This window comes from Pelodiscus sinensis, chromosome 8 (assembly GCF_052426305.1).
Source record: "Pelodiscus sinensis isolate ZL-2025 chromosome 8, ASM5242630v1, whole genome shotgun sequence".
NCBI classification, from domain to species: Eukaryota; Metazoa; Chordata; order Testudines; family Trionychidae; genus Pelodiscus; species Pelodiscus sinensis.
Window position 1 is genome coordinate 67,965,370 of NC_143059.1, and position 26,447 is coordinate 67,991,816.

At 44.6% G+C, this 26,447-nt stretch overlaps 1 protein-coding gene across 2 annotated transcripts in view; it reads left to right on the forward strand.

Annotated features, from left to right (window-relative positions):
* SORCS1 (sortilin related VPS10 domain containing receptor 1) overlaps positions 1-26,447 on the forward strand; it is a 477,697-nt gene that overhangs the window by 289,721 nt on the left and 161,529 nt on the right. For both annotated transcript variants that reach the window (XM_075935517.2, XM_075935516.2), the window contains exon 4: positions 9,092-9,250. In XM_075935517.2, coding sequence (XP_075791632.2) covers positions 9,092-9,250 — 159 coding nt within the window. The remainder of the gene's footprint in view (positions 1-9,091; positions 9,251-26,447) is intronic.

Consider the following 26,447-nt stretch of genomic DNA (forward strand, 5'->3'; position numbering starts at 1 on the left):
TGTCAAGCCGAGACGTAAACACCTCTAGGGATGGCGATTCCACCACCTCCCTAGGGAACCCATTCCAGTGCTTCACCACCCTCCTAGTGAAATAGTTTTTCCTACTATCCCACCTAGACCTCTCCCACTGCAACTTGAGACCATTGCTCCTTGTTCTGCCATCTGTCACTGCTGAGAACAGCCTCTCTCCATCCTCTTTGGAACCTCCTTTCAGGAAGTTGAAGGCTGCTATCAACTCCCCTTCCCCCCCCCCCCTCCCCACACACACACTCTTCTCTTCTGCAGACTAAACAAGCACAAATCCCTCCGTCTCTCCTCATAGGTCATGTGCTCCAGCCTCCTCATCATTTTGGTTGCCCTCCGCTGGACCCTCTCCAACGTGTTCACATCCTTTCTATAGTGCGGGGCCCAGAACTGGACACAATACTCTACATGTGGCCTCACCAGAGCCAAATAAAGGGGAATAATCACTTCTCTAGATCTGCTGGCAATGCTCCTCCTAATACAACCTAATAAACCATTAGCCTTCTTGGCTACAAAGGCACTCTGTTGACTCATATCCAGCTTCTCATTCACTGTAACCTCCAGGTCCTTTTCTGCACAACTGCTACTTAGCCAGTTGGCCCCCAGCCTGTAACAATACTTGGATTTTTCTGTCTCAAGTGCAGGACTCTGCACTTGTCCTTGTTGAACCTCATTAGATTTTTTTTGGCCCAATCCCCTAATCTGTCCAGGTCACTCTGGACCCTAACCCTGCACTCCAGTGTATTTACCTCTCCCCTTAGTGTCATCTGCAAACTTGCCGAGGGTGCAATCCATCCCCTCCTGCAGATCATTAATAAAGATGTGAACAAAACTGGGCCTAGAGCCGATCGTTGGGGCACTCTAATAGAAACCGACTGCCGATGGGAGACCTTGGAGATCTTACAGTGGTGCAGCTGCATTGTCACAGCTGTGCCACTGTGCCAGATCTCTTGTGTAGACACGGCCTCAGCTTTTCAGATTAGAGACTGCATCTTAAGTTGTCCTTGTACAGCACCCACCCCAATAGGGCCCTGATCTCAAGGTTTCTTAACACTCCTATGATATAAATAATAATAAGATATTGAAAAGTGTTGTCCAGTTAGCCCTTATCAGAAGGAATATGGAGTACAATTTCTCTCTGATCTCTTCAGTACTTGACAAATGGTTGGTAAACAGGACTCTGCCGTCTCTGGATTTATGCACAAGTCAGAGTTGGTGGAATGGGATGGTTCTTCTGTCTCTTAAATCGATAGGTTACAGCCCATTATTAAAATAGACACCGTTTAGAGTTTTTAATCTATTCACTGTCTTCGCATATAAAATAGTGTGTATGGAATGCAAAAGAGAGGGGGAGAATGGGCATTATTTAATGAATCATTTTGTTTGAGAAATCAGCCCCTCTTTTGGAAAACAAGCACACAAGAAATGTCACATAAGTCAAGGGAACTGTTTTCAATTGCTTTTTAATATGCCTCTATTTTGGTAAGCACAGGGATAGAGCAGATTAGTCTTTTACAGAGCTTCCAGTGTACAAACAACTAGACACAAAAAAAACTAAGTACAATAACATTTCCAGACAAAAACTATGATGAGATGGAGTTAAGAGTGAGGGGAAAGGTTTTTTTTTTTTTTTTTGGTTGGAAAATGTTGATAGATCAAAACTAAGATTATAGGCAAGAAAGTCCTAGAATAGCAAGTGGACCAGTGATTAGGACACTAACCTAGGATATAAGACACCTGAGTTTGAATCCGTGTTTTACTGGGTTCATCTCTGGGACTTAAACCCAGATCTTCCATGTCCTAGCGAAGCCCAGGATTCGCTAGGCTTTCCAGGCGATTGTCTATTCTGAAACATAAAAAGGCAAATACTTATTTTTTCATTAAAAAGTTTCAGTTTCTTCCCAGTGCAAAACGGACCCATTTCTGAAATCTCCACAATATTCGTGGGATGAGAAAATTGTTTCCCTCTCTACTTGAGAACACATATAAATAATTTAGGATAAAATATATTACAGAGGAGGTGGTGTCGTTTTCCCCAAAATAAGCTTTCTGTGTTCTTAGTGAAGGTTAAAGTTAAAAGGAATACAAACACCATAAAGAAGGAAAATGCGCTGTTTGGAGACCCCATCAGCCTTAACTCTGCTCTGTATTAACAGGGTGCAATAATCAGTGCATTGTATCAGGGAAATCTTGTTATTGTTTTCAATAATATTTTCCTACATTGGCAGTAAAAAAGTTCCAGGAAATGAATGATTTTCGCAGCGTTTGCTACGTTGCGAGACAGCTTGCCACAAATAAAACAAAGGGAAATAAAATCTTTCGTTTTGTTCAGCTCTTGAAAAAGAAAAGTTGAAGCTACATACAGAAAGGCTTCAGGGAACAGATTGGGTTTTTTTTCTTTCTAGTTAAAGACTACCTTGAAGGAAAGAGATCTATTTTAAGAATTCAGCTCAGCTGTAGGGAAAACCGCTGGTTTCCTGGGTGATGTTTCTCTCATTGCCTAAGTGTATTGGGCCAAAAGCACGTTTGGTACTGAACGAACAGTTTCTATTCACTTCAGAGGGACTTATGGGTAGTCAAAGATTTTTCACGAGCTGGCCCACCATGAGGAATTGTGAACATAAGAACATAAGAATGGCCGTACTGGGTCAGACCAAAGGTCCATCTAGCCCAGTAGCCTGTCTGCTGACAGTGGCCAGCACCAGCTGCCCCAGAGAGGGTGGACCAAAGGCAATCATCAAGCAATTTGTCTTGTGCCATCCATCTCCAACCTCTGACAAAGAAAGGCCACGGACACCATTTCTTCCCCTGGCTAATAGCCTTTTAAGGACCTAACCTCCATGAAATTATCTAGTTTCTCTTTAAGCTCTGTTATAGTCCTAACCTTCACAGCCTCCTCTGGCAAAGAGTTCCAGAAGTTGACTATGCGCTGCGTGAAGAAGAACTTTCTTTTATTAGTTTTAAACCTGCTACCCATTAATTTCATTTGGTGTCCCCTAGTTCTTCTATTATGGGAACTAATAAATAACTTTTCTTTATTCACCCTGTCCACACTACTCATGATTTTATATGCCTTTATCATATCTCCCCTCAGTCTCCTCTTTTCTAAACTGAAAAGTCCCAGTCACTTTAGCCTCTCTTCATATGGGAATGCATTAGATCTGTAGAAAACCAACCCCAGAGAGGAAAAACTCCTGTGCTCCATTCCGGCCACTGGATGAACATTTACATATCAATTAGTACGTGGAAACAGGTCCAATTGTCCCAAGGCCTGGCAATTCTAAAGTGCCCGTGGCTCCCAGTTGCCATGGGCCTTCTAGAATCTGCATGGGACTGTTACGTGGCCAGCTCTGAGGTCTGGTGGGAGGCAGCATTGCAATATAAGAGAATCTCCATTGATGTAATTGATGTGCAGAGGAGCCAGAAGAAAACATGGGGGGGGGGGAAGCAAGGTTCTGTGTAACTTACCAAGTCGATGTGGTGTCTCTAACTAATACCAAAGAAAGAAGAAAGCAACAAGATTTGGGTGAAGTGTTTAAAATCCATCAGCTGCACTTCATGTTCATTTGTCACTGTTAGGAAAAGCAAATACTGTTGCTTCCATTTCGGGGGAAGAGGGTGATAAATGGGTGCCTCCTGTTCGGTTGCCAAAGCCTGCGTCAACTCTATTGACTGTTTTTTTGAAAAAAAACCCACCACAATTCATCTAAAATGCTGCCTGCGCTCATGGTGCCTAGTATGAGTACGAGAGTTCTGAGGACACCACGTGGGCCCTGATAGGAACAGAAAGTCATTACCTTTGCTGGGGGAAGCCGAGCCACATTCTGGAGCTTTGTTCCACCTGGTCGTAGACAGAAAAAAGCAGCAACGCCCATTACCGAAAGGACTCCCTCTGGCCATGTGAATGGTTTGGACGTGGCTTTCACTTTTAAAAATCATACAATCGTAGAATCCTAGAGCCGGAAGAGACTTCAGGAAGTCATCAAGTTCAACCCCCTGCCCAAGGCAGGACCAATCCCAACTAAATCAACCCAGCCAGGGCTCTGGGAAGCCGAGACTTAAAAACCTCTAGGAATGGAGATTCCACCACCTCCCCAGGTAACCCATTCCAGTACTTCCCCGCCCTCATGATTTTTAGCTCGACTTGATGGGAAAGATGGGATAGTAGATTATGGAAAAGGAAATTTTGAAGCTAAATACAAGGGCAAAATTCATCACCTCAGATGAAATTAGTCCATCCCACTGGGTCGGACCACATATTCCATTCTGATCGTTGTTACTGCTCACATCCACACTCTGCAAAGTGCAGTGCAAACCCCTAACACACAGACAGTCCCTGCTTGGAGGATTTTATAATCTAAATACTCCAGGATCCTTTCTAAAAAAGGGACCAGTGCCAAGTTGGTCAAAAGATGATCATAGTATACTAGGACTGGAAGGGACCTTGAGAGGTCATCGAGTCCAGTCCCCTGCCCTCATGGCAGGACCAAATACTGTCTAGACTATCCCTGATAGACATTTATCTAACCTACTCTTAAATATCTTCAGAGATGGAGATTCCACAAACTCCATGGGCAATTTATTCCAGTGTTTGACTACCTTGAGGCTACGTCTAGACTGGCATGATTTTCCGCAAATGCTTTTAATGGAAAAGTTTTCCATTAAAAGCATTTGTGGAAAAGAGCATCTAGATTGGCACGGACGCTTTTCCACAAAAGCACTTTTTGGGGAAAAACGTCCGTGCCAATCTAGACGCACTTTTGCGCAAAAAAGCCCCAATCTCCATTTTCGCGATCGGGGCTTTTTTGTGCAAAACAAATCTGAGCTGTCTACACTGGCCCTTTTGCGCAAAAGCTTTGTGCAAAAGGACTTTTGCCCGAATGGGAGCAGCATAGTATTTCCACAAGAAGCACTGATTTCAGACAGTAGGAAGTAAGTGTTCTTGTGGAAATTCAAGCGGCCAGTGTTGACAGCTGGCAAGTTTTTCTGCAAAAGCAACTGCTTTTGCGGAAAAACTTGCCAGTCTAGACGCAGCATCTGACAGTTAGGAACTTTTTCCTAATGTCCAACCTAAACCTCCCCTGCTGCAGTTTAAGCCCATTGCTCCTTGTTCTATCCCCAGAGGCCAAGATGAACAAGTTTTCTCCCTCCTCCTTATGACACCCTTTTAGATATCTGAAAACTGATATCATGTCCCCCCTCAATCTTCTCTTTTTGAAACTAAACAAATCCAGTTCCTTCAGTCTTCCCTCATAGCTCATGTTCTCTAGACCTTTAATCATTCTCGTTGCTTTTCTCTGGACCTTCTCCAATTTCTCCACATTTTTCTTGAAATGCGATGCCCAGAACTGGACACAATACTCCAACTGAGGCCTAGCCAGTGCAGAGTAGAGCGGAAGAATGACTTCTCGTGTCTTGCTCACAACACACCTCTTAATGCATCCCAGAATCATATTTGCTTTCTTTGCAACAGCATCACACTGCTGACTCATATTCAACTTGTGGTCCACTATAACCCCTAGATCCCTTTCTGCCGTACTCCTTCCCAGACAGTCGCTTCCCATTCTGTATGTATGAAACTGATTGTTCCTTCCTAAGTGGAACACTTTGCATTTGCCTTTATTAAACTTCATCCTATTTACCTCAGACCATGATGTAAGAAAGCAAGCTATAGTCTCCGGACCATTTGCTATTACACTCCATTTCAATTGTGACTTGTATTATGATTGTTGGTGGGTTGTTACTTTGTTCTGTTTAGTGTTTAATCCTTTCCAGTTTGGATGCTTGCATAATGCCTACTCTCTGGTAAATGGGGTCATATTGTGCTTTCTGTACAGCAAAGAAAAGTCTGATTCATGTCACTAAAGACACCTGAGGTCATCCAGACAAGAAGAATTTAAAAAATCAAGAGGACTTGCCTACATTTATTCACCATGCACATTTTTGTCAGCTCGGACAATGAAACTAGAATAGTCTGCCTTGCCTGTCTCTCCCTTTTCCACCCCTTCACCACATCTTCTCCCTCCTGGTTTCCAGTCAGTTTCGTTTCTTTCTGGTTCTCATGCTGTCCCTGGGCTCCTAGCTCTGTCTATTTAAATGCAAATGTTTTGTAACTAAGTTTGCTTTTAAGTTTTCAGGTAAGCAGCCTGGGGTTCTGACTCCCCGGTGCATGGTGACTTTGGAAGATGTCACCTTAGGGAGTTCTAACTTATTTTATCCTCTTGAAATGAGGTCCTGTACAGTAGGTGATGAAATAGAAACCAAGGCTAGTGCAAGATAAATCAAGGAAAGAAAATAATGATCATAATGAATGATCACAGATCATTATAGAGAATAGATGAGAATAGATGATCATAATGGTCCCTTCCGACCTTAAAGTCTATGAGTCTATGGATAATGTAAGTCTAGGGTTAATTTGTTTGGTGGCTAGGGTGCTAGCTTTAGGAGACCTGTGTTCCTCTCTCTCCTCCACCGCAGATTTCCCTGTGCGATACTGACTAAATTACTTAGCTTCTCTGCGACTAAGTTTCCCATCTGTAGACTGGGATAATAGCAATACTCTATCTCATGGAGATGTTGTGAAGATAAATACATCAAAGTTTGTGGAAATGGGGTCATGTGAGTACCTAAGATAAAAAGCTGTGAGACTGGAACTGATCTCGGCTAGCCGTGTTCCTTAGAGTCGTAATCCAAAACCCATTGAGGCTGATGGAAAGACTCATTAACTTCAGTGAGCTCTGGAATACGCCATTGATTTGCATTTATTTCTGCTCTAGTTGCTCCAGTGCGGTTAGTGTTCTGCTGTACGATCTTTTCACGTACCCACATCAACAGCATTTCTTTTTAAGTGCATGGTCACACAAGACTAGAAAATTCATCTTGCCTGTTGATCTACTCGTCTGTAGTGGCAATATCACAGAAATCATGTTGGGAGAACGAGGCAGAGAATAGTATGCATCTGGGTGCTTTGGGGTGACACTCAAACTGTTTTGCTTGGCTCATTGATAGCGGATGGACTGTGAATTTCGATTGTAATAATAATTTGTTTTTTATATGCCAGCCAAGATGAAGTCACCACCATAGGATAATGAACATGATTGTTTCTAATGAATATTATAATATTTAGTCCTTATCTAGCCCTTTCCATCAGTAGATCCCAGGGCACTTTACAAAAGGAACTATAATTTCCCCCCATTTTACAATGGGGGCACTGAAACAAGGAGCTAATGTGATTTCACCAAGGTTACAATCAGATTAATAGCAGAGCTGGGTGTAGAATTCAGTTCTCCTGAATCTCAGTTCAGTTCACTCTCCAGTAGGAAACACTGCCATGTGGTTTTAGATATTTAGAAGATTATCTGCCCACCATCTAGATATACAGAACTTCTATGTATATTGCATCTGTATATATACAGAGATATGCATAACAATATCTATATCTACTGTACTATTCAAGATCTTTATGGGGCCTCCTGAATTAGAATTATTGATCAGTTTGTTATATGCTGTCTTCCACCCCTTCTGCTTTCGGACTTTGCTCACCCCTCTATTCCTGAATGGTCAGTGGGAACAGGAAAAATATTCTGAAATGCATGAACACAGAGTAAGACTCCCACTGTGAAATGCTAGAAGCTGTTCCTTTCAGTTCGGGCTTGTTTAGGAGCTCATTGGTGCCTGGCATTTTCAGAGATTGTAAACTATGCATTTTTAAAATGACACTAATGATACAGAGCTTTAATCTTGTTGCAGGAAAAGGTCTTTCAAAGCCTTGTGTGTTTGCCAGTTGTGCTGACTTGTTCTCTATTCCGGGTGACATTGTTTTTCTCTTGCTGTAAGACTGCAGTCGTCCTCTTTGTGGCTCTCAAACCTGTTTCCTGCCCACAGAGGCAGGAGGGCAGACTCTCCTACTTCTCTCTGATTCATCCGCCATACAGACCAATTAGTAAGTTAATTGGTGGTGAATGGCCATGGAACTACAAGCCATGCACGCTGTAACACCCTTAGACTAAGCTGAAGGAGCAACTTCACAGAGCAGGTTCTGTTTCTGGTACATTACTGAAACCATAATTCATAGCATAATGGAAATTAGAGTTGGGACGAACCTAGTGGGTTATCAATGTCCCCCTCCCAAAGCAAGTATGCTCCCTGCAAAGCAGGTTATAAAATCTCTAGCAATTACATTTTCCTCCACCTTCTATCTGCAGACTGTTCTGCAATCTAACAGATTCCACCACTGGGAATTTATCTTTCTTTCTTTCTTTCTTTCTTTCTTTCTTTCTTTCTTTCTTTCTTTCTTTCTTTCTTTCTTTCTTTCTTTCTTTCTTTCTTTCTTTCTTTCTTTCTTTCTTTCTTTCTTTCTTTCTTTCTTTCTTCAATTTCCTCTGCTTATATAACATGCTTGCATTACTGTATATTGTCCACCTACCCTGATGATTGCAACTCAAAAAGGAAAACAGGAGACCTTTGTGATTTGCTGAATTTCTATTCATGTTTCTGCATATTTGTGAAGTTCTCCTATCCCAGCCTGAGGGGGTGGCGGGAGCTGGAAGCCATGGGGAACTCACCACAGCTGTCCGGAGCCATGGTGAGTTCGGGAGCCAAGTTGTGATTCCCAGTATTTGCTAATTTTTCCATTCATGGTGGTGCCAGGAACGTATCTACCATGAATGAGGAAGGTTTCCTTGTATTGATGTTAACCTTAGCAAAATGTGCTTTGGTGTTGGCTATCCTGGATTCAGAGCTTGTTGATGGTTACAAAGGGGTGATTAGGTTGAACATTTAACCTGTTATAATTAACCCTGCTCATTTTAATTTACCCGACTGTCTGTCTGATTGCTACATACTTCAGATACATGCACACAGACAGTTATCATGTATGGCTTTGCTTCCAGGAAGATTGGTCATCCTTGCTTTGTTCTAACATGTTTGCTACACTCGAGTTGTATAGTCTGATTTTTATACTGTCTGCCTCTAAAAAACATCAGGTTCCCCGTTTTCCTGTAAATCTTGGCTGCTTCCTCATCTTTCCGTTTGACTCCTTTCAATTGTGACTATTTCATCCATATAGATTATGTTGCTGACTGATCCAGAAATTGAGAGCAGTTTACTCATCAGCTCCGATGAAGGGGCCACCTATCAAAAATACCGGCTGAACTTCTACATCCAAAGCCTGCTGTTCCACCCCAAGCAGGAGGACTGGATTCTGGCCTACAGTCAAGATCAGAAGGTAAGAAAAGTCCTTGTGACCTTCTTTACTAATGACGTGACATTTTCTCTTACAAACACAAACCTTTAGTGCTTGTTTTTCCTAGAAGGCCTCTGTGTCTGCATGCACCGTAATTATGAGTCCATTTGCACACCGGCAAGGTCTGCAGCTCCAAATCAGGTTTTTACTGGTGGATGTCAAGTTTGGTAATATTTGCATCATGGGCATTAATTGTGGCGAGGGCATTTAAGGGAAACAAGGTTGTGCCCCCAAACATGGAGAATGGGTGTAATGGTTGGCTCCAAATTGGGCCTTTAATTGTGTTCTCTTCTTTTTAACTATTAGTTAAAACTATTCTTGCCAGGATAGTCACTTTAATCATGTGCAAAGCTGTTCAGTGTAGGTCCTCAGATAATGGTACACAATGTGGATGCATTTCTTGGCACTCAAAACAACTAGTGGTAGCCTCCTTGCTCCAGAACAACAAAGAGTTCTTTTTGCTCCTGCCTGCTTAGCACATTATAAACCAAATGGTTTTTGTCCAAGGAAGAAAATAAGTGAATTGAATCCCTTTTGGAGTCTGCTTAGGTTAGTGCAGATCATGTCCTGGCTACAGACGCAAGCCCTAACATTTCAAAAGTGTCTAATGTTTTGAGTTACCTCAATTTTTGGATCAACTTGAGACCCCCTTCAAGGGGCCTGATCTTCCCACAATTCTGAAAAACCAAAGTGCCAAAAATCACTAAATTTGGGCCCAATGAATATTTTAAAATCAGATGTCTTGACAGGCTGTGATTGTTCAGATTGGTAGACCAATTTAAATCTCAATGTAATGGAAAGTTTTATAGTTCTGTAGCACTGTACGGGGGTTCATTCGTCACAGGGACATCTTGTGGCCTGGTGTCTCCTAATGGCTTGCTTTCACTCTGGCACCCCCTGCTGACAGTCTCTCCTTTGCTGTGGCGTCTCTGTTGAGTAACTTGGGCCTGGTCTACACTAACTCTTCCCCTGTCAATCTACCCTACACAATTCCAGTCGACATACTTACCGCAGTGTCTTCCACGTGGTAAGATCAGGAGAAGCTGCTCTCCTGTCAACTCCAGCTACTCTTCTCATCCTGGTGTCCTACCAGAGTTGACGGGAGAGCACTCGGAGATTAATTTATCATATCTAAGCTGGTGCGACAAATCAACACCAGTGGATTGATCACTGCAGTGTCAATACACCGTGTAGTGTAGACAAAGCCTTGGCCGCTACCCAGGCCACAATAGTGCTTGGTCCTGCCATGAGGGCAGGAGACTGGACTCGATGGTCCCCTCCAGTTCTAGTATTCTATGATTCTGTGAGTCTATAATGAATGTCTGCTTCTTTTGGGGTAACAAAATTCCACAAACAAAAGTCCACCAATTAATTACAAGACCTTGTGTCAGGACCTTGTCTCTGGGCCACTGGCCGATAGAGAGACATAGGCCCTTTATACACTGGGTTCACCCCAGGGACTTCACTGGCTTCCTTCTGTTTCCCTGGATATCTCCCAACTTAGTCTCTCTCAGGCTTTCTTCCCTGCTACTTCTCTGGGTTTATGCTTCATTCATGGCCAGGAGCCCTATGCTTACTCTCCATCCTGAATTTCCTCCTCACCACCTTTCTGTTTCTATAGGGTGACTGCCAGACTCCCTCCCTTCAGCCCCCTTCTGCTATAAACCTCCTGCTTGCTTGAGCTTCATAATCAGTCAAGCATGGCTTCCCCTCCAGATGCAGCCAGCGGTCATTCCTGGTTTCTCAGGTCCACATTAACCCATTCAGGGAATATGTGGGGTATGTGGCCCATCATAAGCACTTTCCAGTCAGGAATTTCAGTGTGGCTTACGAACATAAAGGAATTAATCCTCCCCACACTCATATGGCACAGTATATATTATCAGCACCTACAGGAAATAGTGTCTTGGGACTGGTCTACACTAGACCTAGCTACAAGCGTGTGCAAAATCCACGTCCCTGAGCAACACCATTAAGCCGACCCAAGTCCCTGCGTAGACAAATCTAGGTGAGAGTGGAGGTGGATATCCTTCATTGGCAGGAGAGCCTTTTTCATCAGAAAAGGTAGAGTCTATCTATCTACCTGCCTCAGTAGCATTCACATGTAGACAAGCCCTTAGGTTTTCTAAATGATTCGCCTCACAACGTCAGAACTGAAGCTAAAGGAAATATTGGGAATGCAAATTAAACCAGAAAACCAGTGTCCTGCTAACACTTTGGCTTATCTCCATTCAAAATACATACGTTCTATCTCCCTAAATGTCCTTTGGGGTCTGAATCACACAGTGTGTTCATCGCTCGACTCTTCAATTCTTGTTGTAGCATGAGCTGCATCCATGTTCTGCCTTAGGAGGTTTCATTCTAGCATAGTTGAAATAATTCCTGAAGCCTGAATGTAAAATAGGAAGAGCCAAAATTCGGCCCATATTTATGCCCATGAAACTCCACTGAAATTATTGCATAGATGCAAATGAGGAGAAGATTTGGTTCCAACAGGATAAGCGCTTTGGTCCCTTTGAGATGAAAGAAACTTTATAATTATAATACACTAACGATTGGTGAAGAGCAACGCTGCTTGTAGCAATAAATTTCCCATGTTGAAATAGGGGGTGGATGGAATATACATTTCTGTTGAAGCTTGAGTCCGCCTGCCAAAGTGAGTGACGATCCCGAGTTAGACAACGTATAACTAAGTTTCACTGAATTTATGGTGCACAACCCCAGAAGGAGATAAAGCTAGACAGCTGGAGACATAATTTCCTAGTTCCAGCAAGCAAATTCTCTCTGCTCTGTTATTCCCTCAGCAATTGCTTTTGCTTTATTTACAGGGATACCACACATCCAGCAGATATGAACTCAGGCTTTTTGGAGGGCCCTGAGGGGGTTAGATGGAACGATGGGGGTTAGTCAGGGTGGCAGAGTTTGTCTGAGTTTAATGTGGGAGGGTGCTGGTGAGAGCTTTATTTAAATAATATTTCAGGGTATGTCTACACTAGCTCATTAGTTCAAGCTAGGAAGGGAAATGAGGGAAAGCGGAGTTGCAAATGAAGACCGGGATTTAAATATCAGGCACTGCCATTTTTAAATCTCCCTTAGTCCGAACTCTGTGCCCGCGGCTACACGCGGCACGGACTAGGTAGTTCAAATTAAAGATCCTAATTCGTACTACCGTTACTCCTCGTGAAATGAGGAGTAACAGTAGTTCGAATTAGGATCTTTAATTCGAACTACCTAGTCCGTGCCGCGTGTAGCCGCGGGCACGGAATTCGGACTAAAGGGGATTTAAAAATGGCAGCGCCTGGGAACATCCAAATGAAGCCCGGGATATTTAAATCCCGGGCTTCATTTGTGACTCCACTTTCCCTCATTACCTTACCTAGCTTGAACTAACGAGCTAGTGTAGCCATACCCTCAGAGAGTAGTAAATGCGATGGTTGTCGGTGATTAGAATATGATGTTACTTGGCACAAGCTTTTCCCCTAGGCAGAGGGCTGGCACAAAGCCCCCAGAAATAGAGCTCATGTTCCCAGCATAGGGGTGAACTATAGTTAGATCTTAACCCTCTTGGAGTGTTTCCTGTGACCCCAGTGGGTGCTGGATTAGCCCCTTTGAGGATAACTGAAAAGTACCAAGAAGAAATCAACTTGGAATAAATAAAATTAAAAGGTCAGGTTCTCCCAGTGCAAACGGTCCCTGATGGTTTCATTTGTGTGGATCCAAAGACAGAATTGGGCCTAGATGAACTGTTTGATCCTGTGGGTTTTTATATTTATGTCTATGGAAGCTATGGAGTCGTTCATAACAAATGACAGTCACTTGTGACCTCGTATTAAGGCTGTAGTTACAGCAAGAAAACCCAACAGTCATTAGCGGCAGTCCAGCGTAGGGGTATTATTGACCAAGGATGTCTACTCAAGATGTAGACGGATATGTTGTGACCAGCCTGAATTCAGTTTGCCATCTGAGTGAGTCCTATTAGCCTGGTTGCCAGCATCACAAACCCCCTTCACTAGTCAGATTAATTTGCCCCCTTGCTTCGGAAGAGAGCCAAGGATTCAAGGACCATGGATAATGGGCAGGAGAGGAGACTGGATTAACACGAAGCCGGGATCATTCCATACCTGGAGGCATTTCCTCCGATTGAGGACTTAGGTAGAGTGCCCAGGCAATATGGGGGAAGGTACATGCCGCTCATGCTGTGGCTCTTCTTTGGGCAGAGGACTTTAGTACCCTAGGCTAACAATCCAGTGCCATTTACATGCATTAAATTTGCTTGATAGGTTTCAGAGAGAGCATCAGAAAACCAGCTGCTGCCTGTTCCAGCTGCTCTGATTACATTCATTTTTCCAGCTGAAAGTACAGTCGGTATGTGGTGAACTCACCACTTAATTGCAGCGCTATTGTGCACGTCTCCATTCTCTGCATAAGAAAAGTTACCGATCAGAAGAAAACTCCAGGCACAGTAAAACATCGCTAGGGACATACAAAGTTGTTGGGTGCCCTGTACATTTTAACGAGGGTGGGTTTAATCAGCTCATACAGTAAGGCTATGTCTAGACTACTGGGGGTTTTTTTTCAGAAAAAAGTGGCCTTTATCGAAAAAACTTCACCTGCATCTAGACTGCCGCCACGCTCTTTTGAAATTCAATCAAAAGAACGTGGCGGGGTTTTCGACCACAGTAAACCTCATTTTACGAGGAAGAACGCCTTTTTTCAAAAGCGCTCTTTTGAAAAAAGGCGTTCTTGACCGCAAACAGGGCTCTTTCGGAAAAGAGAATCACTTTTTCGAAAAAGTTGTGGCTGTCTAGACGATCTCTTTCGAGAGAAGCGTGTAGTCTAGATGTACCCTAAGGGGCTGTTTTGGGGGGGTGTTACTTGTATCTTTTTTTGCTATACAGTCTTAAATAGTAGCTGGTGTAATTAGGACACAAATTAAAAACCTCTGTTGCATACAGAGACACCTTCCCCTGTTCAGATGGGTTGCCACTCAGAAACAATGGCTAGAATTCATCCCCAAGTAGCTTACCTCTTTGAAGTGATGAAGTGCAGGTGGAACGGGAGGGGTAAATCATGTGGGGGAAAGCGTAGAGTCCTAATTGCACGGCTCAGACGAAATGCCTAAATGCACTCAAGTGCTGAGTGACAGCAGCCGGGGTGGAGAAGCTGTTTTAAAATGGCCCTTCTAGATTCCTCGCTGCTCCTTTGATGTTTTAAATGGCATCTTGAAAGCAAGGCAGCCAATTTAAAGGGGACAGTCGCTGCCAAAGAGACATCTCTAAATGAAAATATTGTGGTGAATGGCCTTAATATTTGATTCCAGATGTCTGAGTTTCTTTTAAGTGAGTTTAGTTCCTGGGGGGAAAAGTACAAAATGAAGAGTCTTGGAGATAGAAATTTGGGCTGGTGGTAAAGGCACTGAACTTTGATTCCAGAAATCAGGTTTCTAGTCCTGGACTGAGTGACAAACTTCCTGTGTAAGCTTGGAGAAATCACTTCAGTCACTCTCCGTTTCTTTGTTCCCCATGTGTAAAACTGGGATTGTAACACTTGCCTTCCTGCGGAGCACTGAAGATAAATAGACAAATAGAACTCTCTGTAGGACAGCTAGAAGACTTGCCCAGCATTGCCTGGGGTCCTTTATGGCTGGGGAGGGAGTCTCATACACTGGGGTTTTCTGTCCACCCAGTTTCCCCCGTCCCAGCTGCCAGTGGTCTTCTGTTTCCTCCCCAGACCTCCCGGGTGCCAAAGTCCTTCTGTCTCTTTCCACTCTCCCCTACTTACCGGTTCATATGGCAGGCAAGATGGTGAAGCTCTGTCCTTGCTGGCCACTCTCTTGAGCTAAGTCTACGCTGCGGCAGTTTGTCGGAAGAGGAAGCCCTGTGTAGACAAGGCCATTTGTCGGAAAACCCTATTTTGCGCAAGATCCCTTATTCCTTAAAAAATGAGATTTACGGGATCTTGCACAAAATGGTTTTTTTTTCTGACAAATAGGCCATCTACACAGAGCTTTTTATCGCAAAAACCTCTTCTGCAAAAAGAATCGGAAGAGAATATGCAAATGAGAGCACGAGATTTGCAAATGAGCACTCCATTTGCATTTCCCCTTGTGACAAACTGCCGCAGTGTAGACGTGTAGCCTTGGTGGTGTGGCTTCGCCTAGTGGCCACTCTGAATATGACATCCCTCCTCTCTCTGCTCCCTTTAAGGAAAACAGTCCCATTCCTGGCACCTCCTGTTTTCTTGGCACAACCAAGCTCTGCCCTTGCTTTCAGTCAGGATAAAAGGAAGCTGCCTACTGATTTTGGTGGAGTTCTTGAAAAAAACAGACTGACAGATGGACAGACAGACACAGATTTCTAAAATATGTAGCTAGATGTGACAGGTGAATCACAGGAACGGGTAGTGGAAGTACAAGCTTCCCATGTGTTGCCCCAGTGGTTTGCTTTGAAAGATGAGCAGTTCCTGTGTCTGTCAGCAGACATGCTTATTGCTGTACAGGTGAGACTGATAATTAGCACACTTGCGTTAATGTACTTTTTGAGGTGGGCATTTGTCCTCTAGGTCCTGATCCAAAGCCCATGGACATCTTTCCATCAGGAGCTAGTGGGGGATACATTGTATTTAAGCCCTGTCTCCTTGAGTTTATTCATTCATTCAAAGGAGAAAATAATCCACGGTGCACAGAGAATACAAAATGCAGTTTTGTGAACTCTTGTAGGGTCCGGGATGAAGGGAAGCCATTTGGTCCATGAACAAGCTGGATTAGTTTAGGTCGCGCCAGTCACAATAACGGGGAATGGATTTAGTGGGGTGAACCCATAAGCCGTTCAAGTGGGAATAGTGGTGTTCAGAGTCAGGAGTAACAGAACAATCACTCCCCTGTGTGAGCCAATAGGTGTCAGCGATGCAAGGTTGTGCATGGAGGGAGTAGGCCAGCTGTAAAGGTATTAAGCGAAACAGTGTATTGTGGTATCTTTGGGTCTAACTCACCCCTGGGCAGGGGCCCAGAACTAGGTGCATGCGTCACTTTCAGTTCCTATCGCCTCCTAATAGAACTTCAGTGGCTCACATGGGTGGTGACGATGCTCGGCACAGGGGATTTTCCCCACTGTCAGAAAAAGGGTGCTGTCCGTGTTCTCCCATCCTTTTTAAACCAAAGTTTACTGGCCTCTCTGGGGTCTGCTTCTCCTCTGCGACCCATGGAAATCAGGAGCAATTCCATTGACCTTGTAGACTGCAGCGGCAGTAGCACCGGCATGGAATGGAAAGGAGTGAATGGAGTTGCCTAGGTTTACAACAGGAGTAAGAGTAAAATTGGGCCCTAAGTTAAAATCAAACTGAGCAGTGAGCCTGAGCATGCTCTCTTAATAGTTTTGTGATTAATAGATTTGAAAGTCCGAAGGATCATCTAATCTGACCTTATGTAACATGAGCCATACAATTTCACCATGCGCAAAACATCTGCACTCGTAATCGCATGTGTGAAAAGGAAGTGCAGGTGTATATCTCCTGAAGTCGTATCCATGCACCAGGCAGGGTGGTTCTTGCCCATATGCAGAATATGCATCTGTGTAGGGCACCTGAAAATTTGGGGCACCGCTAGGTCTTAATGTCCACCCTCTCCTCTTCCTATCCCTGTTCTGTGGTTCAGCTTCCTCCAGGGAGGATCTAGTTAACTTAAGTGAAAAGCCTGCCAGAGCAATTAGCAGAACTCTGAACTTGTGAAAAGGCCATCCAAGTGGTAATGAAGGCCTTTAACCCCAGGCATTTGCCTACCCCAGGTCTATACTGTCAGCTCCTAAATTTACCGTGTTAGTCGACAGGACGTTAATTTAAAATTTGCTTGCAAAATATTTCATCAGTTGCTGAATATTATCAAATCACATGTCTAAAAATCATCCTTCTCCCTTTACCCCTCCTCCTTCCCTCAGGGCTGCTGTTCACCAAGGTAATAGCACTGAATAGAGCCCCATAAATCCTAAGGATTGCCCTGGAACCAGGCATTTGGCCTATGTATCTTTTGCACACAACCCTTTTCATATGTGGGTTGTAATTTATGGGGCAAATTGAGCAGTTGAATATCTGATGCTTATGCTGTTCTGAGGGTGAACCGGTGAAAGCTATGAAGCTCCTTCATCTTCCTGTTGCTTGTTTTATTTCCTTGCCTAAGCAGTCAACTGCCCAGCATTAACTCAGCAACGGGGTAAAGCTGTCAGATTGTATTTTTCTTTTAATTTGGCCATAAACTAGTGTACAAACTGTGATAAAACATGCCCTCGAAGTGCATCCTTCAGTCTCTTACACACCTCACTAAGCATAATGTGTGGGGAAACAACTTAAAGCAAAGGAAATAAGTAGTGGATGGAAATAAAAGAACCAATAAAAACAAACAGCTGGTCCAGTGGCACATTCTGTCCAAACAGGAAGATAGAATCATAGAGAAGTAGGGTTAGAAGGGGCCACGGGAACTCATTTAGTTCAGTTTCTCAACCACCAGTCTACGGACTTGCATCACTGCCGGTGATCTCCCTGACTCAGTGGAGGAAGCCAGCAAACTGGTCCCTGATTGAGAAACACTGATCTAGTTCATCTTCCCTCTGCGGAGACAGAATTAAACTTCGTTAGATCGTCCCTGGCAGGTGTTGATCTAACCCCGTGGTCCCCAACACGGTGCCCGCAGGCGCCATGGCGCCCGCGGGGGCATTTCCATGCGCCCGCCAGGTGCTCGGGGCTGGCCTGGCACCGGGCGCATGGCGGGGGGGAGCGCTGGCCCCGGGCGCGCGGTGCTGGGCGGGGGAGCGCTGGACCCGGGCGCGCGGCGCTGGGCGGGGGGGGCGCCGGCCCCGGGCGCGCGGCGCTGGGCGGGGGGAGCACTGGACCCGGGTGCACGGCGCATGGCAGGGGGAGCGCCTGCCCCGAGCGCGTGGTGCTGGGCGGGGGGAGCGCCGGCTCCGGGCGCGTGGCGCTGGCAGGGGGAGCGCCGCCCCCGGGCATGCAGCTATGGGGGGGCCGCCCCCGGCGGGCAAACGGCCCCGCCCCCTGGCGCCCGGCGGGCAAACGGCCCCGCCCCCTGGCACCCGACAACCTTGAAAGGTTGGGGACCACTGATCTAACCTGTATTTAAAATCCCCAGTGATTCTACAACCTCCCTAACATATCTTGTTCCATTGCTTATCTAACCCACACACCTAGTGGTGGTAGGGCACTGTCCCAGCTAGTAGCACCGAGACCACTTACAGAGAGAATAATGAATCTGCTCTACAGCCTTAGCTGAAAGCCTGCTGCCTTTTAGCTCCTGCACTAGCGGCTTAAGCACTAAGCTCCGGAGGTCCCAGGTTCGATTCTGCTTGTCGGCAAAACAGTGAACTGTCCTTAATGGTGGAAATATGGATGTTAATGATTTACTGGTTGTAGTTAACCAGTGGGGGCTGGAGCAGCCCCCTGCCTGCCATGGACAAGGTGGTTACAGCCTTACCGGAGCAGCCTCCATCTGTGGGGTAAGTGTTCTCCAGCCCATCTGGGCTGGCTTTGCCTCCCCGCTCACCCCAGTATAATTGGCTAAGCTTCCCAGTTAACTAATTAAACGGGATTTTACATCCCTAGTTAGAAAGGTTCGACCGAAGTTTCCTTTCCTTCAAACTAAGGGTATATCTAGACTGCATCCCTCTGTCGGCAGAGGGATGTAGATTAGGCAAGTCGACATTGCAAACGAAGCGGGGATTTAAATATCCTGTGCCTAATTTGCATAAAAATGGCTGCCGTTTTTGCCAACTCAGCAGTTTGTCGGCAAAAAGCGGCAGTCTAGAGGGGGATCTGTTGAGAAAGAAAGCCTTTTTCAACAGATCCCTTATGCCTCCTGCAAGGAGGTTTACAGGATCTGTTGAAAAAGGCTTTCTTTCTCAACAGATTCCCCTCTAGACTGCCGCTTTTTGCTGACACAGTGCTGAGCCAGCAAAAATAGCAGCCATTTTTATGCAAATTAGGCACGGGATATTAAAATCCCCACTTCATTTGCAATGTCGACCTGCCTAATCCGTAGCCCTCTGCCGACAGAGGGATGCAGTCTAGACATACCCCCAAGTGTTTGTGGGCATGCAGAACAATAGCTCTCTATCTTTTCTTAACAATCATTTGCATTTCTATGCCTGTTTTCTAGGGTGACTAGATGTGTTGTTTTTAAATGGACAGTTACATATTTAAGCTCTCCTGCAGGTGTCCCTCTGCATGGACCAATTGTCCCCTAATTTCTATTTCTCTCCTTCCTTGGTATTGGTGAGTCTTACTGCTATTGGATCCTTGCTTGCCAGCTCTCCATCCACCAGTGATGAATGGCCAGGTGGATTTACTTAAATCACCAAAAAATTATTTTAAATCAAATTTCCCATTGATACTTCTTCACATATTTCTTCAAACAATGGTGCAAATTTGATCACTAAAACTTCAAATTTACACCACAGGCCAGCTTTTACAACATCTAAGCAAGTATACTTGTGTAATTTTATTTTTGATCACTTGATTTTTATTAATTTAGAGAAAAGTACATAACGCTCATTACCTGTGTCAAGTTGTAGATGCAGTAGCAGTACATGAGGAAGGGTAAGAACCAAATCTCTCACACAAACAAAATAGCACTTATATTTTATTCAACTAAATCTTAAATGTTACATAAATGTTTCACATTTGCAGTTGCAGCCGTCTCCTGAGTCGCTGTCCTTAAGGTCTTTTAAAAAAAAAAAATCAGGTTTTATTAACTGTACCAGACAAGTCCTCGGAACACTAAATGTACCATGCCCTTAAAACTTCTGCAGCTAGCTTCTGTCTTCCCTACTCCCACTGTCATTTTGATGCAGATCTGATTCCAAGTTACCAAAAAAGCTAAGACTGACTATGCTTAGAGTGCATGTAATTTTGAAGTAAGCTCCATGGAAAACACATGTAGGATGGGGTTCCGTGGGAAAGCTGAAGTAAAATAGGGAATAGACTTACGGCATCACCATTATAGTCTGTGGCTGCTCTGTGCCCTGGGCATCCTCCCCTGCTGAGCCACCTGTCTGGCCAGGTTCACTGAAGCCCCTGCAGTCAGATTCTCTGAGCCTGGAGCACAAAGCAGCCTTAGGGCTTAACCCCTTCCTGCCCATGCAATAGCCAGGGGTCAGGAGGCAGCTGGGCTATTGTCAGCAGCAGGTTGGAGCTTTTGGCATTGTGCAGGCAGGTTGCCTTTTGGCATTGTGCAAGCAGGAAGGGACAAGCCACTTCAAGCCACAGGAAAGCGGGATGGTGGAGCAGGAGTGAAGAGATGGTCTCCTTACTACACAGGCCAGGCCATCTCTACCCCACCCATGAGCAAGAGACAGAGAGAGAGACACACACACGGTAGGAAAGAGCTCCCATCCTTTCCCTACTGCACAGTGCTTGATTGGCCATTCTCTAGTGTGAACCTGGACAGAAATCTAAGGAGGGGAGCCTGTGGCCCTGAGTACCCCCACATGTTGCCTCGGGAAGGGACCATGCTAGGGATGTAAGTGACTAATTGACTATCGGATAAGCATAAGCTTATCAGATAGTCAACTCGTCTCTCGACTAGTTGCTTCTCCCCCACCCCTTGCTGCCTCTATTAGATAGAGGCAGCAAGGGCGGGGGAGGAGCCAGTGCTGGGGAGAGTAGGTTTAAAAGCCAGTTCCCCCCAACACCGTCTCCACAGAGGCCAGGGGAAGCAGAGGGGTAGCGAGGATTGGGTGTGAGCCAGGAATCAGCTAATTCCCGGCTCATGCCCAGTCCCAGATGCTGAGCCTCTGCTTTTTAAATGTATTAAGAGCCAGCTCTTAATGAATTTAAAAGGCAGAGCCGCAGCTGCAGCTCCCCCACTTAACGACTAATTGACTAGTCAATGGAAATTCCATCAACTAGTCGATGAGTTGATTGAACTAAATGTAACGTCCCTAGTTCATTCCAGGGGCCCAGCCAGGCATGGATGCTGGAGAGCACCGAGTAGGGAAAGCTTGGTCACTTTGACCAGTCACCCATGTCCCCATGTGAGAGAGGCGTATGGGACTATGTGCGTCTCACAGCTCTCCGCATGCAAACCTGAAAGGTAAGACGGTAAATAAAAACAGGCCAACCTTTTCATAGGGGCTCAGTCCATTTGATGTGCATTTGAACATTTGTACTGCAGAGTTCTTCTTGCCATTGAACTCACTGGTGCACGTATCATGTTACCAAGTGTCCCATGTTACCAAGTGTCCCATGTTCAGCACAGCAAAAGGATAATCCGACTCTTACCCTTTCCAATGCCCACCAGCTTTTTCCTCCGTATACTAAACATATCCGCTTGTATCAGCCTTTCCCCATTGGTGCTCTGCTTGGTGGAATTCTTCAGTAATATGAATCACTGATTTTGCCACAGCTGTGCATGTCTTTGGGCAGATCCATGTGCCCCAGTTTGCGCAAGTGTACAATCTGTACAAATAGGAATGCTTGTTTGCCCGCAAGCCTGCCTGTGTGAGCATAAAGCCTTTGTTTTCCAGATGCCTATGTGCAATCAGCGAGGGAACAGCCCCTCTTTTACAAATGTCTAAAACCTGACGGATGTCCAGAGATTTTCACTCCTTTCCATGGAAACATACTAATTTGCCAACTGGGAATCAGTGTTGTCTTATAGGTCGGGTTGGATGTGGAGACCTGGGTTTTTAATCCCCGCTCTCACTTACCAAGTGTGCGACTTTGAGAAAGTCAGTTTAACTCTCTGTACCTCTGTTTCCCCTCCAGTCTTTTCTATCTTGTCTAATTATGTTATAAGCTCTTTGGTGCATTTGCTGTACACAGCCAGTCCCAATGGGACTCTGAAATCAACTGGAACCTCCAGAACTATTGGTATGCAAAGGAGAAATAATAATTCATGTTTTTAAAATGAAAAGTTGTGTGGGGGAAACCAGTTAACTTTTGCTCTGCATTGTGTGATAATTAAACTTCTTCTTTTCCTGCAAATGCTAATTTTTATGGGGGAAAAACACAAAAATTGAAAGATCGACTTTCCCTTCCACCTGCAAAATAATTGGTTATGAAAAAAATCAAACAAAAAAACCACAACAAAAAACAAAAACCTACTCTAGCGGGAATGCAGGCATTTTGGCAAGCCGTGCAATTTTTTTGTTCATACAGTCCTCCTGGTTTCTATATAAGTAGCTTTGAAATTTACAACACATTGGAATGGCTTCTCAAGAGGAGTGTTAAGTTCATCATAACTCAGAACCTTTACATTGAGATCAATCATCTTTCCCAGGGCATGTCTACACCAAGAAATTATTTCAAAATAACTGAATTTGACTTAATAACTCCCGATTTGACAGAATCGAAACAGTGTGTCCCCACTATGGGGGAAACTTAGAAATTAGTCCGAGGCAGGTTCTATTAATGTGGATGCACTACCTTGATTTAGAGTACCAGGAAGCACTGGGGAGTAATTAGTTTGAATTATGCTGAGGGAGTGGTTATTTCTATATAGCGGCACCGGAGCATCCATGCTACTGCTATTTTGAAATAACTATCTCAAAATTACCATTATTCCCTGAGGAAAGCAGGAGTAAATATTTCAAAAGCCTGGTATTTTGAAATAACAGACTCGGTAGTGTGGGTGCTCCACTTATTATTTCAAAATAAGGTGGGTTTTTTTTGCAAAATAATGCCCTAAGGTAGACCAGGGCCAAAAGAAATGATCTATTTCAGCCACAGGTTTCCACACTCAACAGTGTTCTTTTACATATGCAGGAAAAATAACGTTCCCCCTCTCACACACACACACACACACACACACACAAACCCCCATGCATGCTGTTAGGTGAAATTCTGTAGTGTGTGTTATGCAGATAAGCATAAATGGTATGTTGGTAAAAACATGATAACTCTATGTTGTTAGCTGTTGGGTTTCATGCATGAGTCAAATTTTACAGATAAACATCTATTCAAACTGGGCTGAAGTTAGAACACCAGCCTTTGTGCCTTGTAGGAGAACGTGTGGATGGAAGAAGAAGAGTAAAACTGCCTGTACTGTACTTATTAGGTAGTATCCGCAGCACACTTACACAAAGGGAAACTCTTCACATCAACTGTTCCAGTAAACCTGAACAATTATGAGATCCTCTCAAGACGGGGTTCGTTGTGATACTGGTGAAGAATCAGTAGGCAAATCTCAGTGGCTTTCAGAATGACTGCTAGATGGATACCTGAAGGCATTATCACTTCCACTTGTTCCTCTCAGCGTTAAACAAACACCCAGTTATTTGCTAAATATATTGATGCCTTATGTTCAGTGTAGCCGACACACTGATACAATTCAGAATGCTCGATACTTTGCACCACTGTATCTCGTTTCTCCTCCCATGCCTATTTAAATCATTTAAGTGTCACTGGAAAGTAGATTGTAAACCAGGGTGGGAGGGAACTCAATACCAGCCCAGAAGCTGTGTGCTTCTAGCCAATCCTCCGTCTTTGCTGCCCATGTGTGGAATTGCCAGATTCTCCTTTAGTTTCGCCGTTTGCCATAGGGGAGCCATATGGTGGAGCAGAGTGAAGAAGTATGGGAGGAAACGTCACATGGGTTCCACTAATACAACAGCTAAGTGATGCCCTGCTGAACGATTGTGGACCAAGAATACTCTTGTTTACCAGAAATGGTTCTTCTCTACCCCAGAATGATCTGCCTCCTGCTGGGAGAAACCTCTGTTCTTCCCAGAGAAAATGGCTTGCATCCCAGGTCAGGACACTGGGAGCCAGACAAGAGACACTGAACTGGTAACATACCTCCCCTCACGTGGGGTGGAGTCTTGGTTTTGCCACAAGTGCAAGTCAAAGGACTGTGCAGCATATTCTCTGAGGCATACTCTGCTTCCCAGTCGACTTCCCCACGTCCAGTTGCTATGCAGGTGGAGCGTCCCATTCTAGACCTAACTCCACCCACATCTGCTCCTCCTCTGTGTAAAGGGTATATGTCCCCTTTGCATAGCCTGTTTTCCCCATCGTGCTTCAACCTGCACCATGAGTTGCTAGCACCAGGTTTTAAAGAAATGTCCAATATCCCCAGACTCAGCGTCCAACCTGAGCCAGTGTGGCCCTCAACTTGACCTATTCGCATGATAGGAAGTCAACAGTAACCTGATTTACTGGTGGCAGCTAAAAGAATGTCGACTATGAGGAGGAGACGGTTGTTTCCTCTTGATTGCTCTTCAGCAGTTTTGAAGTGAAGGAGTACACCATAGAAGAGAGGAACAGATAAAGAGAGACAAATGTGAAATCTGTCTTGCTATCCCCTGGTGGCATTGAATCACTCCCAGATAAAATCCTTCACACGTGAACAATATTTGAATAGTACCCCGATGGACACTAAGAATAATGACTAAAACATTAACGGAAAGAGCCAAATTCCTTCAAATGCACCCGCGGCGGTAATCATGTGCAATATCTCAGTCATAAACCCATTCAGTATAAATGAATGGGGGCGAGGAGCCGGAATGGGGTGATTTTATTTGAATTGCACCATTCCAGTTTGAGACAGCGGCATCTTCATTCAGTTTGACTTAATGTTTACACTTTGAGCTTTACAATGCTTCAGAGATTGTGCCAGGTGTCTGTACAGTGTCTTGTGCCATAGGGTACCACATACGGAGAGGAAAATCGCTCTGAAAGCTCTCTTGGGACTCGCATAGGCAGACGCAATGAGGAATCTGTGGTAGAAAGGCAATGACTCTTGTGAATTGATTCTCTTGGGGGTGAGGGAGAATTCTCTTGGAATGTGTATAACTTTAAGCAGCCCACGCGAATGGAAAATAATTCAGGCGATCTGAAGTCAGGGGTATGCAGATTAACATTCTGAAAGATTTCTATGAAGGAATTAAAGGTGGGTGTGAACCAAATGAGGTACCACCTATCTTAATTCTTTTGGGGAAGTTCCTATCCAGAGCTAATCCAGGTATTTTTGGCTAGGTCAAGATAGAGGGACTTTTTTTGTAAACTCAGGGGGGCCTTATGAATGGTGGAATTATTATGGTCAGGGCTATAGCTAAGAGGAATGAGTGAAGACTTCCCGGAAGATGGAGATAAGAGAAGTTGCTTCACATGACTGCAATTATTTGATTCTACAAGGTCAGTGATAAATCAGCTTCAACTCTAGGCTGTGCATTGGTATAACCTTTTTAGAAGAAATTGGGGGCAAAATTGTGGTGCCGACCAGCTCCCCCAAACACTGATCTCTTCTAGTTAGCATCATGTCACTCCTGGATTCGGTTTAAACCAGCTGTTCTTTAGCTATACTCCGATCCCCACCTCTGCAGATTAGGAAATCAATGTATAGAGCTATATGTCCCCATTGGCATACAAAGTACATAGGGACTGCCAGAGTGGATCAGCCACCAGCCTTCCATTCACACTTCCAGCCCCGGGGGTCTGCTCCTGGCTCCACATCCACCCTCAGCTCAGGAGTGGTGATGGGTAACGGTGTTCCCATGCCACTATGGAAAAATTTGCCCCTGTGGAGTCTTCAGCCTAGCCCTCAACCCACAGGGATTGATTGATTTAAATACTGAAACATGAGACCTTGCAGCCCATGTTACCTCACTGCAATCCCTAAAGATTGTCTGTGGATATAAAAAAAAGGAACAGTGACAGGTTTCCACATCACAAGGACTCTTGGAGAAGCAACCTCCCAAGCGGATGGGGTTGTAAGCCACCTTTCGGAGTCCTGCCTAAGAATGTGATCCCCTAAGATGATGTCCAGGACCAGAGCTGTGCAAATAGTTGCTTTGGGGGGTTCAGTGACAGTTCTAGGGAGAAAAAAAGTTATTTTGGGTTGAACAAAGAATTTAGTTTTGATTCAAGCTTTTTAGCCTTAAGGTTTTAATTTTTTTTCCATACAATTAAAGGATATGTCAAAACAAAACGCAATTTCAAATAGGAACATTTGAATTACACAGTTCTTCCTGAAAAAGCTATGCAAATTGCAAACCACAATTTGTGTAGCTTTTTCCGCTTCTTTTTTTGGAAGAGGCTCTTCGGACATTTGGCCCATTTACACTGGCCAAATGTCGGAACCCTCCCCCACACTTTTTCAGAACATCCCTTCTTCCTCGTAAAATGAGGTTTACAGGGATGCCGAAAAAGCGCGTCTGCTCTTCCGAAAACAAATTCAAAA